The following is a 13,283-nucleotide window of genomic DNA, read 5'->3' as shown; positions in this document are numbered from 1 at the left end:
AGGAAGACACGCCACCCCCCCCCGGGGGGGTGGGGGGGGATGGCCACACCGCAATCCCTTCTCCTTCATTCTCCTCTAGGGATCTTGGACACGCACAGACACACGCCCAGCGTGAGTTTAAGCCGCTGGGTCCAGGACTTGACTGTGGTCTACTACATGGGAGTCCAGCGACATAGCCATTACGCCAACTGCTGGTCCCTCTTTTTATTTTTTTTAAAGAGATTTTTGCTGTAGGGCACATGTGCTTGCTGGAGAGACAGAAAGCGAGAAATCACCGCACAAGGGGGAAGGCCATACCACAATCCCTTCTCCAGTCTTCTCTTGGGATCTTAGGCATGTACGTATTCACACTCAGCGTGAGCTTTAAGTCACAGGGTCTGGGACGCGAACCTTGGTCGACTACATGGGAATCCAGTGCTGTAATCATTACGCCATGCTGGTCCCATCTTGTTTTATTTGTTTTTTTGTTTGTTTATTTTAAGTTTTACCTAGCTTTTTCATGACAGTAAGAAAAAAGGCAAGCACCTCAACCTGGGTTCAGGTAGTGATCCCCCTCCGCCCCCTGCCAGCCAGTCAGCCAGGCCCATGGGCACGTGGGCCCAGCACACACAGGGTAACTGGGGAACCAAACCCATGACCCTCCATATGAATCTAGCCTCTCTTGAGCAGCATATTATTACTCTGCCACCACAGTGTCCCCCTTTTCTTAATAGGGCGTGTGTACTCACTGGAGAGAGACAGAGAGAGAGAGGCAAAGTGCGAAATCACCCCCCTGGGGGGATGGTCACACTGCAATTCCTTCTCCATTCTCTTCTCAGGATTGTGGGCATGCATACGCACATGCCAGGCGAGTTTTGTAAGCAGCCGGATCGGCTCTCAAACCACACAGTTGGCTGTTAGGTTCCAGCCACCATAACCACCAAGCCCTTTTTTCCTCATAATTTATTTATTCTTCATCTTTTTTTACTTTCTCAGTGAACTTTCTTATTACAAAAATAGTACTTTTTTTGAAAATTTGGAAAACATAGGAAGAAAATTAAAATACTAGTGCCCATCACTCTAAGATAAACACTGCAGCATTTTGCCTCACAGCCTTTCAGTCTTTGTACATAAATTTTGCTTTATGAAACCACTTTGTAAACTATTTCCCCTCCACTTACAGGATATTGTGATCGTGTTTACAGTCAATAAAATAAATCTTGTACAATATTGGAACCAGCAGTTGGCATAATGGCTATGTCACTGGACTCCCGTGTAGTCGACTGCAGTTTGAGTCTCAGAGCAGGTGGGCAGCTTAAATGACGCTGGGTGCATGTGTATGCACGCCCAAGATCCCGAGAGGAAAATGGAGGTGAAGGGAGTGTGACATGGGCACCCCCTCAGGGGTAATTTCTTGCTTTCTGTCTCTCTCTCTCTTTCTTGTGAGCACATGCACCTTATAGCACAAAACTCCCCAAAAAAAAAAAAAAAAAAAAAAACTAGTACAGTATCATTCAAAATGGCTATATAGTTTTCCACTTAATTGATGGGCTTGGGGTTGTTTTCAATCCATTTGTGCATAAAATAAAATGTGATGAACAGGACCAGCAGTTAGCATAATGGCTATGTCGCTGGACTCCCACGTAGTCGACCGCTGTTGGCGTCCCGGACCCAGTGGCTTAAACTCACGCCGGGCACGTGTGTGTGGATGCGTGCCCAAGATCCCAAGAGGAGAATGGACGAGAAGGGATTGCAGCGTGGCCATCCCCCCTGGGGGGTGATTTCTCGCTTTCTATCTCTCTGTCTCACTCTGTCTGTCTGGTGAGCGCATACGCCCTATAGCAAAAACCTCTAAAAAAAATATGTGATGAACAATCTCAGTCAACCAAAATATATTTTTTGGATACTTCTGGGGAATGATGTTATCAGGTCAAAGTATACGAACTTGTTCACAGTTTTCAGTGGCACTGCCAAACCAGAAGCCTGACTTCCAAACTCTCAAATTCAAACCGGATCTTGGGTTAAGTTGCCGTCTGAAGTCAGCACTAACCTTAGTTAGCCAGCAGTGACAGGAAAGGAGGGAATTCTAGAGCTGAGAGCAATCTCAAGGCCACAACGATCACATTTCTCTAACTCAGAAGAAAATTGCTTGGCAGTCTTCAGAGATCTATAACTTCCTGATGTCTACAATTTTATTTTCCTGCAATTCTAGGCTAACCTAAAATCAGTAATCATTTTGGCATTATTTTTCCATCCAGTATTCATGTATTTAAAATAAGGAGATTTGGGACCAGCAGTTGACGTAATGCCTATGTCGCTGGACTCCCATGTAACCGATTGCGGTTTGAGTCCCAGACCCCGGTGGCTTAAACTCATGCTGGGCACGTGTGCGTGCGTGCCCAAGATCCCAAGAGGAGAATGGAGGAGAAGGAATTGTGACATTGGCCATTGCCCCTGGGGGGTGATTTCTTGCTTTCTGTCTGTCTCTCTCTGTCTTTATGGCGAGCGCACATGCCCTATAGAAAAAAACCTCTCCAATAAATAAATAAATAAATAAATAAAATAAGGGGATCAGTAAGGGATTGGTTATGTAATTTATAGTACAGTTTTTCAGTGAAATATATGGCCATTAAAACTAAAAAGCTTAGGTAGCAGCTGGCTTGTTTAAGGCACTAGATTCCCACATGGTTAACCGTGGTTTGAGTCCTGACCCCATTGGCTTGAAAATCATGCTGGGCATGTGCATGCGTGCCCAAAATCCTGAGAGGAAAATGGAGGAGAAGAGATTGCAGCATGGCCATTCCTCCTGGGGATGACATCTCACTTTCCCTGTCTTTGTCTCTCTCCAGTGAGTTCACATACCTTATGGCAAAAACCTCAAAAAACAAAAACACTGAAAGCACTTTATGTAGTAATACAGAAATGCCTCAGATACATTGTTAGGTGAAAAACAAAGATGCAGAACAATTTACACAATATACACATTTGTAAAAAGGAAGAGAAGGAATACATGGGTCATTTGCCATGGACCTTTTGTCTGTCTGTGTATAAGGCAACTTGGAAAGCTACGTAAGAACCTGATAGCACAATACCTTAATGTCCAGGAAACTTGGTGGCAAGGAGAAGAAAGTTTTCATTGCAAAATCAATCCTTTTACATGCTGAACCACATGAACATACTATCTATTCAAAAATAAATTTAAGACATAAAATGACTAAGGCATGTGATTACATCATCAAATAACATTTTATTTCGGGTTATTCTGCAAATACCACTGAAAAGGTCAGAAAAAGGCTAAGGGGCCAGATGGTGGTGCAGTAGGAAAATACAGTGCTCCGTGACCAACATGGAAAGCTTCCAGATTCCCTCTGGAGCTCTCCCCAAGTAGGCCAGGCATGCATGTGCCCATGGGCCTGGGCTGTCCAAGACTGGGAGATAGATTACTGTGTGAAAACCCTGTGGGGGTGCTATCTCTCTGTCTTTTCTGTCTCTGTTTCTCTAACTCATGGAAGAAATTAACAACAACAACAACAAAAGAATGAAAGGAGAGGATTGTACATACAGAGAGCAATGCAAGCGGGAACAAGGAGGGCCATGTAAAGCCCGTTAGGAAGATGGGCAGCTAATGGCATAGATTATAGAGAGAGCCAGACCACCTGTCTCTGCTCTTTAAACATATCTCGCATAAGCTTTTGGGCAAATATATGAATGTTGCATATCTTCCATTTGCACTCATTTTTCTGGGATGTGCCGGAGCGGATACTAGCAATTCTGGTTAATGTCTGTTGTGTGTCTGTGTGCCAGGTCCCATTACAACCCCTGCACGCGTCATCTCACCCAGTCTGCACATTGACCCTTTTTCAGGTGAGGACACAGATTTGGAGGAGGGTTCCATTGCTAGTAAGTAGGGGCTGGATTCTGACAGAAGACTCTTGACTCTGACCTACGAGTCTGGCTTGCCTGTGAACTAGGACTCTTCATGTTTATGTGAACTGCCTCTCTCCTGACTGCATTTCTTCTGGGTTATTTTTCTTTTCTTAGTATTTTGTGAGAGCACTTTGTGTCTGGGTTGCAGGGGCTCAAAGTAGGGAAGGATCTGTCTGGGCTGTGGGGCAGAGTGCTTCTGGAGTCCCCAGCCTTCCCCCTGAAGGCAGGCTGTACATGATCCTGGAAGGTCAGCATGCAGGGGGTGAGTGTGATCTCAGCTAATGGCAGGAGACCAACCCAGGACAGAACAGACGCTGCAAGGGTGAGTGCACTTTGACCTCCCCGGAGAAGAAGCAAGAGTGACTCACAGGAGGAAGACAGAGAGACCAAAACTCCCAGGGTGTCCCCTGTACGTGCAGGCAGGCCACAGCCATCAGATGGAAGAGGAAAACCTGAATCAGAGAGAGCTGGCCCAGAGCTGCTCAGATCCATGCAAATGAGCCCCGCCCAGGACGGCTGGGAAACTGGCTGGAGAAGTGAGAGCGCAGAGCACATGCTGGCAGGGCTGCCTTCTGGAAGGAAGAGCGAGCAAGCGGCTCTGAGGGAGCAGGTGAGGAGCTGGGCATGGAGGGATGGGTCATGGGGCCCTAGATGTGAGACGCAGCACCATCCAATGGGTGAACTCTGGCCTAAGAGGCAGGGCTCCTGGGATCTTCTTGCATGCTCAGCCACTCTAGCTGTGACGCTTGGGTAGAGGGCTTGAGTGTTGGAGCCTTGACTTTCCTGCCTATAAAACAGCATACAGATAACTATGCTAACTCGGTATACTGAGCACCTGCCACATCCTCCTCGGCACTTTACGTACTATTCCTTCTTCATGGCCACCCTGTAAAGCAGGGATTTATCCAAGACCAGCAAATAAGTCTGATCTCAGAGTCTTCTGTGTACTTTCTACTCCCCATTCTACTCCTTCACTGGGTGGTGGTAGAGAATCAAATGGAAAAAAAAAAAACATGAAAGGCAATGATGCTATCTAAAGGTGCCCCCTCTCTTAGATCCCAGCAAAGCTGGGGCCCTTGGGAACTGTGAGTGCTTAGGCAATGCCAGCTCTTTATCTCTATGATCTGGGGGTTGGAAACACTGGGTGACAATATTTGGTGATGACCTGTTTATAAACCAAGGCGATGCTTTGGGGTGGTGTTTAGGACTTACTGGAGTGGAGGTGTCCTGGCGTGGGGCTGGGTGGGTGGGCAGAGGGGTCGATCCATGGCCCAAGTCTCTCCTGGCGAGACTGGACTCTGACCAGCTGATCCCGCAACAGCTCTCAAGAGGAGCACCAGAGTAAGGGTCCAGGCCACAGTGATCGTGATCATCTTCCCCCCTCTTGAGCAGCCTTTTACAGCTTTGACCATGGAATCTCAGAGAATGTTGTTGTGATTTGGGAAGAAAGGGGAGAACTTTCAGAGTAATAACACAGCTTCCTGAAGTAAAGTTAGAATTTTCAGGTAAGAGAATTAAAAACAAACAAACACTTTACAAGCTTGCCTCCAGAGGTAACCACTTTTGACATTTGGTTGTTTATCTTCCCATCATGCACATAATTTTCAAAATTAGATTATGTCGTAATATGGTTTTATAACCAGTTTTCACTTAATGACATTAAATCATAGACACATTTCCATATTAATAGATGCCTTATCACATTATCTTAAAGGCTGCAGAATATCTCTCCATGTGTATGGAGCAGAATTTACATAATCAATGTCCTATTATTGAATAATGAGGTAGTTCTCCTTACTTGCCCACCAGACCAGTCCCTCAGTGGGCATCTCTGTAATCAGATCTTTGCACAGGCCCGTGATTATTTCCATGGGCTAGAGCCCCAGTGGGGGAAGTGCTGAGTCAAAGCCGTGCATATTTTAAGGCTTTTGATAAATATTGAAGGTCTGTTTCTGACATATTCTGGAATTCAAAAGCTCCTCAAAACAGAAAACTCTTTCAGATGCAAAAACTTTGTGATGGCCTTAAAGTCTCTCCTGACCCTTCCTTTCTGTCAAATCCACATGCAGTAACAATACCAATTGCCTTATAATAGTTTTCTGGGTACCATATGTGCTATCTAAAAGCTTTACCCTCTTCATCCAGGCTCTATCTAAAGCTTCACTATTTTTGGCTTCCTTTTTTTTTTTTTTTAAGAGAGAGAGATTTTTGCTGCAGGGCACATACATTCGCCAGAGAGACAGAGACAGAAAGAAATCACTGTCGGGGGGATGGCCATGCTACACTCCCTTCTCCTCCATTCACCTCTCGAGGTTTTGGGCACACATACACACGCACCTGACATGAGTTTAAGCCACTGGGTCCGGAATTTATGGTTGACTACATGGGAGTCCAGAGATATAACTGTTCGGCCATCTGCTGGTCCCTTTGACTTCCTTTTCTTTTCTTTTTTTAAGAATTATTTATTTGACTTTATTCATTCATTTATTTCTAACTTGATGAGAGAGAGAAGGTGAGAAAGCAAATCACCAGGTTGGGACTCGAACCATGGTCAGCCATATGGGCGTGTCCAGCTCCTTAAACACCACATCACCCACTGGTTCCCCTTTGGCTTCCTTTTCACAAGGGAAAATTGAGGCACAGAGAGGTTAAGTGATTCAACCAGAATCATAGCCCTCATAACAATGAATCTGGCAAGGAGCCTTGACAACCTGGTTCCAGAATCTATAACCTGGTTCCCAGGAAGTTCACTGCTCACTGAGAAATGGTATTGATTCCGTCTCCAAAGATGTCTTACCTCAATCCTCTTCTGTCTTCTCCACCATCACCATCAACAACGCCATCATATTCCTGAACCACACTTCAGAGACCCTACCTGGTCTTCCATTTCCACTCATATTCCTCTCAGTCTGCAGCTGGAATGAAGGTTTTCAAATAGAAAATGGGTCAAGTCATCCAGCTCCCCACACTTACCTCTAGAAATAAAATCTAGATTAATCTCTGAGCTTACAGGTCCCACCTCCTATCGCTCTGGCTCCTTCCTGAGCTACAGTCCTTCCTTAGCCCCACTCACCACACCTGGTCACTCTGGCCTCCTTTCACTTCCTGACATGGACAGAGCTTTTTGTTACCCCAGGGCTTTGACACTTGCTGTTCCCTGGGCCCAGAATGTTCTTCCTCCACTTTGCATGGCTGGATTCTTTTCATCTTTCCATCCCAGTTTTCATATCATCTCTGTGTAGAAACCTTCCCTGATGGTCTCATGGTAAACAACCTATCCCCAAGCTCATTTTCCTTTTTGTTCTTTATACTATTTATTATAATTATGTTTTTATTTTACATTTTTTTGGAGAGAGATTTTTGCTATAGGGCACATGCACTCGCCATAGACACAGAGGAAGACCAAGAGACAGAAAGTGAGAAACCACTGCCTAGGGCGGATGGCCACACTGCAATTCCTTCTTCTCTGATCTCCTCTTGAGATTTTGGATATGCATGCACATGCACCCAGCATGAGCTTTAAGGTCCAGGGTTCAAACAGTGGTCAACTACGTAGGAGTCTAGCAACATAACCATTATGCCATCCGCTGACCCCATAATTTGTGTGTGTGTGTGTGGTTTTTATTATCATAATCTTGTTTATATTACATTGAATCACATAGAGAGATTTTTGCTACAGAACATGTATACTCACCAGAAAGAGAGACAGAGAGACAGTGAAAAATCACCCCCTAGAGGAGATGGCTATACTGCAATCCTTTCTCCTCTGTTCTCCTCTCAGAATCCTGGGCATGTATATACATGCACCCAGCATGAGTTTTTTTCTTTTTTTTTTCTTATTTCTTTTTTTGGAGTGCCCAGTGTGAGTTTTAAGCCAGGACTCAAACCACAGTCAACTATGTGGGAGTCCAGTGACATAACCATTACATCATCTGCTGGTCCCATGTATGGTATGTATTTTTTTATTGTCTATTAAATGTCTCTTTGTCTCACTACATTCTAAACACCATAATGATTATGTCTGGACTACCACGTGGTTGACTGTGGTTTAAGTCCTGGACCCTGTGGCTTACACTCATGCCAGGCATGTGTGCATGTGTGCCCAAAATCCCAAGAGGAAAATGGTGGAGAAAGGATTGTGGCATGGCCATCCCTCCTGGGGGATCATTACTCGCTTTCTATCTCTTTCTCTCTGGTGAGCGCATGCTCTATCGCAAAAAAAAAAAAAAAAGATGTCTATTTTGTTCATCATTACAGTATTTTTTTAAAGATATTTTTCAAATAATTATTTATTTAACTTTACTTGTTATTTATTTATTTATTTATTTTGGAGAAGTTTTTGCTATAGGGCATGTGAGCTCTCCAGACAGACACAGAGAGACAGAGAGACAGAAAGTGAGAAATTACCCCGCAGCAGGGATGGCCACACTGCAATCCCTTCTCCTCCATTCTCCTCTCCTATCTTGCGCACGCACACAGACGCGCCCGGCATGAGTTTAAGCCACCGGGTCCAGGACGCAAACCACAATCGACTACATGGGAGTCCAGTGACATAGCCATTACGCTAACTGCTGGTCCCAACTTGTTATTATTTTTTAACTTGACCATTAAAAGACCAAGAGAGAGAAAGGAAAAGTGAGAAAGCAAGCTGTCAGGCCTGGGACTCAAACCATTGTCAGCCATGTGGGAGTCCATAGCCCCAACCATTATGCCACCTGCTGGTCCCGTTATAGTATTTTTTAAAAGTTAATTTTTTTCCATGAGTGAGAGACACAAAGAGAAAGAAGTGGAGTCTGGATACTGTGATCTGGCCCTAGCTTCAGCCAGCCTCAGAGGATGGGCTACATGTACCTGGTATGCTCAGGGAGGCTCTGGATGTGAATCCAGATCCTTCCCATGTGGGTCAGTCTCCAAGAGCCTGCTCCACCATCTGGTTTCTAGTAATTACCCAATGCCCGGCACGGAACCTGGTATAGTATAGTCAGCACCTAATAACTACTGAATGTATGAAAGGGCCACAGAACATGGCATGGGTATGGCTGCTTGGTAAACTCGCCTAGGTTTGGTTACAACTGTTTCATCTCCCACTGCGTATGTTCATTTCTTTCTTCCTTATTTGGAGCAGTGACAGAAGAGGGTTAGAAGGAAACCAGGAAGTTATGGGTGAGAGAGTGGAAGCAGGGTGTGTGCTTCAGGTGACCTCTCAGGGTAGATGATGTCATGTCAGGGGCCCAAGGGAGACTTGCAGCTCCCAAATTCCCCTTGCACAGCTCCTGGGTTCTTTCCACAAGACTCTTAGGGCTGTGAGGAATTTCCTGGTAACACACGAGGCACTTCCTCTCTAGCTAAGCACAGGCATCCAGCAGGTGGACCATATGGATGTGGTGTTCTGTCTTTATGATGGCAGCGTGGTGCTGGGCTGAGAGTCCAAAGACAGGGGTCCCGGTGTCACTATTAACTAACTGGGTGACTTTGAGCAAGTTGCTTCCTTTTTTTTTTTTTTTTTTTTTTGCTATAGGGTGCATGTGCTCACTGAAGAAAGAGAAAGACAGAGAGAGAAATAAAGTGAGGAATCAGCCCGTGGGGATTGGCTCTTCTCCTCCCCTTTTCTCTTCAGATTTTGGGCAGGCATGCACATACACCTGATGTAATTTTCAAGCTAGGTATGGAACTAGGACTCGAACCACAGAAGTTAGCCATGTGGGATCCAGTGCCTAGATCTCTCTCCCACCTGCTGGCCCAGGCAAGGCATTTCTTTTTTCCCATCTGCAAAGCAAATGTTTAGGATAGAAAAATGGCTTTAAAGGTTTTCATTTTTTCCCTAGCAGCTCAACTCTGTCAATTATTCAGATAACCAAGAGATAAAAGCCAGTGGGTCTGGTTGGGCTCTCCTCCCTCCCAGCTCCCCCTGCAAATCCCCTAGGGTAGTGGATGGCCACCTCTAGGACTGCACGGTCTCAGCAGGAGTCAGCAAGGTTTGCACACAGTGGCTGTGGTCGCAGCTCTCTGGCACTTTGGAAGATCAGGAGGGAACCAGAGAGGGATTGCTGAGTCTGATGCTCAGAGCTTTCAGGCCGTAAAATAGGTGAATTTTACAGCAGTTGAAGGGCAGGATAGGCAGCTCTCTTGGTGCAAGGAAGTTTCAGTCATCTTAGAAAAGAAATGAGGACTCAGGAGAGAAGAAGCTCAGAAGAATCACTTTCCTTTTCCACATCTAGAAGGAGGAAATTGCCACCCCAACCTCTCCAGGCCAGGGATTCCAGGTCTTAAAGGGACCGCCCACCATCTTGCTCCCGGTTTGATTGGTTGCCAGGCCCCAGGGGGAACGCAGGTCCTCCACCACCACACCTCAGCACCCGGGCAGGGCTGGGCCTGGGCTCCAGGCAGGTGTGCTCAAGAGGCTGCAGGCTGGGCCACCTGGCACCTCCAGGTGCTGCGTGTGTGCTGCCATGGAGACAGCCCCAGGCTGGCGGCCAGAGCAGGCAGTCTCCCAAAGCTTTGCAGATTCAGGAGAGGGAGAGACCGGAGTCTCAGGCCCTTCAGCATAGTCTGCCCAACCACCCTAGAGACCACGGACACTCAGGTGAGTGTCTTGAAGGTTTACTGGGACAAAGGGAGGGTCAGGAGCCAGGGGAGTTCCCAGGTGGATTGGAAAGAGGCTCTCAAAAGGCTGATCTGCGGACTGGGGTAGGGGAGCCACTCCAAAGCTCGCAGGTTTAGGAGAAAAGTCTTAACAGGGGTCCCCTAGCCAGGCTGAGGACTGGGCAAGGCAGTTCTGGAAGCCTGGTGCTCTAGCCCAAGAGAAGGATGGACAAAGGGCCTAGCATTTGTCCCTAGAGGAGGGACAGATCAGAGAATTCACAAAGCCCATCTCTGCCCTAACCAGGGATTTGAGGTGGCAGGGAAGGAAATACTTTGCCTTTAGCAAAACTGCTGACTGCGGCTCACCCTCCCCTGTGCCTGGATCCAGGGCAGCTGAGGCAGACCAAGTGTCGGGACATTTGTGTCATCTTCAGGCCGGGAGTGCAGTTTCCTCCAGGTGTTGCTGCAGGGGTGGCTCAGACCTGCACCCTGATCAAGGGGAGGCTGCAGGAATGGGAGCCTGAACTCAGTGGCTTGGGAACTGGCTGATCCAGAACAAAACGCCTCTGAGCCTGTTTCTTCATCTGTAAAATGTAGAGGATGATGTCTTCTAACACCTGCCGGACACTTAGTCTCAGACCACGCAGAGACAGAGTTTAACGGTGTTCCTTTCCCCTCTACCAGGACGTTTCCTGCAAGGCCTCCTGGCGTGTGCTCTGGGGATGGCTGAGCAGCAGGGTCAGGAGCGTGAGGCTGAGTGCCCTGTCTGCTGGAACCCCTTCAACAACACGTTCCACACCCCCAAAGTGCTGGACTGCTGCCACTCCTTCTGCGTGGAATGCCTGGCCCACCTCAGCCTGGTGACCCCGGCCCGGCGCCGCTTACTGTGCCCACTATGTCGCCAGCCCACTGTGCTGGCCTCAGGGCAGCCTGTCACTGACTTGCCCACGTACACTGCCATACTAACCCTGCTCCGCCTGGAGCCCCACCACGTCATTCTGGAAGGCCGCCAGCTCTGCCTCAAGGACCAGCCCAAGAGCCGCTACTTCCTGCGCCAGCCACGGGTCTACACGCTGGACCTCGGCCCTGAGCCCGGGAGCCAGACTGGGCTGCCCCAGGACGTATCACCCACCACTGTGCCTATGCCCATCCCCGTCCCCAGCCAGTACTCTCTGAGGGAGTGTTTCCGCAACCCTCAGTTCCGAGTCTTTGCCTACCTGATGGCTGTCATCCTCAGTGTCGCCCTGCTGCTCATCTTCTCCATCTTTTGGACCAAGCAGTTCCTGTGGGGTGTGGGGTGAGCTCTCTGTGCCCAGACAAGGAGCCAAGCCTTCCTCAGCTGCTGCTGGGTCTGAGGACTGCAGAGCCTCATTTGGTGGCATCTCCCTTTATAGTGTTGTTCATTTCACAACCCAGGGATTGATTAGGGGCCTTACCGTAATGCTCGGGGAACAGAGCAGCCCTTACTATTAAGAGTTTAAAAAATAAATAAGTAAACTGAAGGGGCTGGAGGATGTAGAGAGAGTTCTGGGCACGAACCCTGCGGTCATGGAAGGGCAGAGAAGCAGACTATAGAACTACAGAGAAAATTGTGCCAAAGGACTGGACAATGGTATCCAGGACCTGACTCACCCAAATACAAGTTGCATTTCTCACCAGAGCTGCTAGGAAAAGCCCAGTTCATAATTTTTATTATTATTTTTTTAGTTGCTCTTTTTATTACATGTTGCTAAAATATTGGAAAAGCGAGCTTCAATATTGTGGGCAAATGTGATCATTTCCCCTCTTTCAACTTTCTCTTTGGATGTCTTGCCACCAGTTCCAGTAAAAAATGGTTTGTATTCATTAATTCATTCACTTATTCATTTGACAGACATTTATTTTTTATAAAGAATTATTTTATTTAACTTTATTCATTTACTTATTTTTAATTTGACCAGAGAGGGACAGAGCAAGAGAGAAGGAAAGTGAAAAAGCAAGCTGCCAGGTCCAGGACTCAAACTGCAATCGGCAACGTGGGAGTCTAGTACCCTTAACCACCAGGCCACCTGCTGGCCCCTCATTCAGCAACCATTTATTAAGCTGGTGCTGGGAGCTAGGACTAATGAAGGAGGGGGGAGATTATCCAGAGGTGATAGGTGCCTTTACTAGCAGGGCAGGTGCACTCATTTGCTGCTTTTTATAGAAGACCACCTCTGGTCAGCGTGGAGTTCACAGAGTGTAAAAGTAAAGATGAAAGGAGGCAGGATCAGCCAAGAGAAATCTGGAATTTGAAGAAAGCCTGGCAGTGCAAAGGCCCTGATCAGAATGGACATAGGTAGAGGGCTTGGACTCCTCCTCCCAAGCAAAGCAATTCTGGCCTCAAGAGGTAACTCAGAAACCCCATTTACAAGAAAAGCCTCAACTCCCACCCTGGCCATAAGCAGGGCCCAACAGATGGTGTAATGGTTACGTCGCTGGACTCCCACATAGTCAACCATGGTTCTAGTCCTGGACCTGGTGGCTTAAAACTCATGCCAGGTGCATGTGTGTGCATGCCCAAAATCCTGAGAGGAGAATGGAGAAGGGATTGCATTGTGGCCATCCCCCTGGGGGTGATTGCTTGCTTTCTGTTTCTCCTTCTGTTTCTCATGCGAAAGTGTGTGCCTGGTAGCTAAATAAAAATCTCTCTTTTTAAAAAAAAGAGCAGAGGGGATACTGGTTTTCATTTTTCAGGACAGGACCCAGGAACCAAGGAAACTAAGTAGAGTTTGGATAGTTGAGTGGTTGCTATCTTGCCGTATCTTAACATCTTG

At 47.1% G+C, this 13,283-nt stretch overlaps 1 protein-coding gene across 5 annotated transcripts in view; it reads left to right on the top strand.

Moving 5' to 3' along the window:
• The window catches only part of LOC102481336 (E3 ubiquitin-protein ligase RNF183), a 54,293-nt gene extending 42,303 nt beyond the window's left edge, over nucleotides 1–11,990 (top strand). For 4 of the 5 annotated variants that reach the window (XM_014585574.1, XM_014585570.1, XM_014585571.2 and 1 more), the window contains one exon: nucleotides 11,173–11,990. In XM_014585574.1, coding sequence (XP_014441060.1) covers nucleotides 11,173–11,789 — 617 coding nt within the window. In that variant the 3' untranslated portion in view covers nucleotides 11,790–11,990. Of the gene's footprint in view, nucleotides 1–3,899; nucleotides 4,517–11,172 lie in introns of those variants that run through there. The other variant, XM_006142755.3, reaches the window with a different exon arrangement.
• Nucleotides 11,991–13,283: the final 1,293 nt, after the last annotated feature.

Source organism: Tupaia chinensis, unplaced genomic scaffold (assembly GCF_000334495.1).
Source record: "Tupaia chinensis unplaced genomic scaffold, TupChi_1.0 Scaffold000081_1, whole genome shotgun sequence".
Taxonomy (NCBI): domain Eukaryota; kingdom Metazoa; phylum Chordata; class Mammalia; order Scandentia; family Tupaiidae; genus Tupaia; species Tupaia belangeri.
The sequence above is the reverse complement of the archived record's forward strand: the minus strand, read 5'-3'. Positions and strand labels throughout refer to the sequence as shown.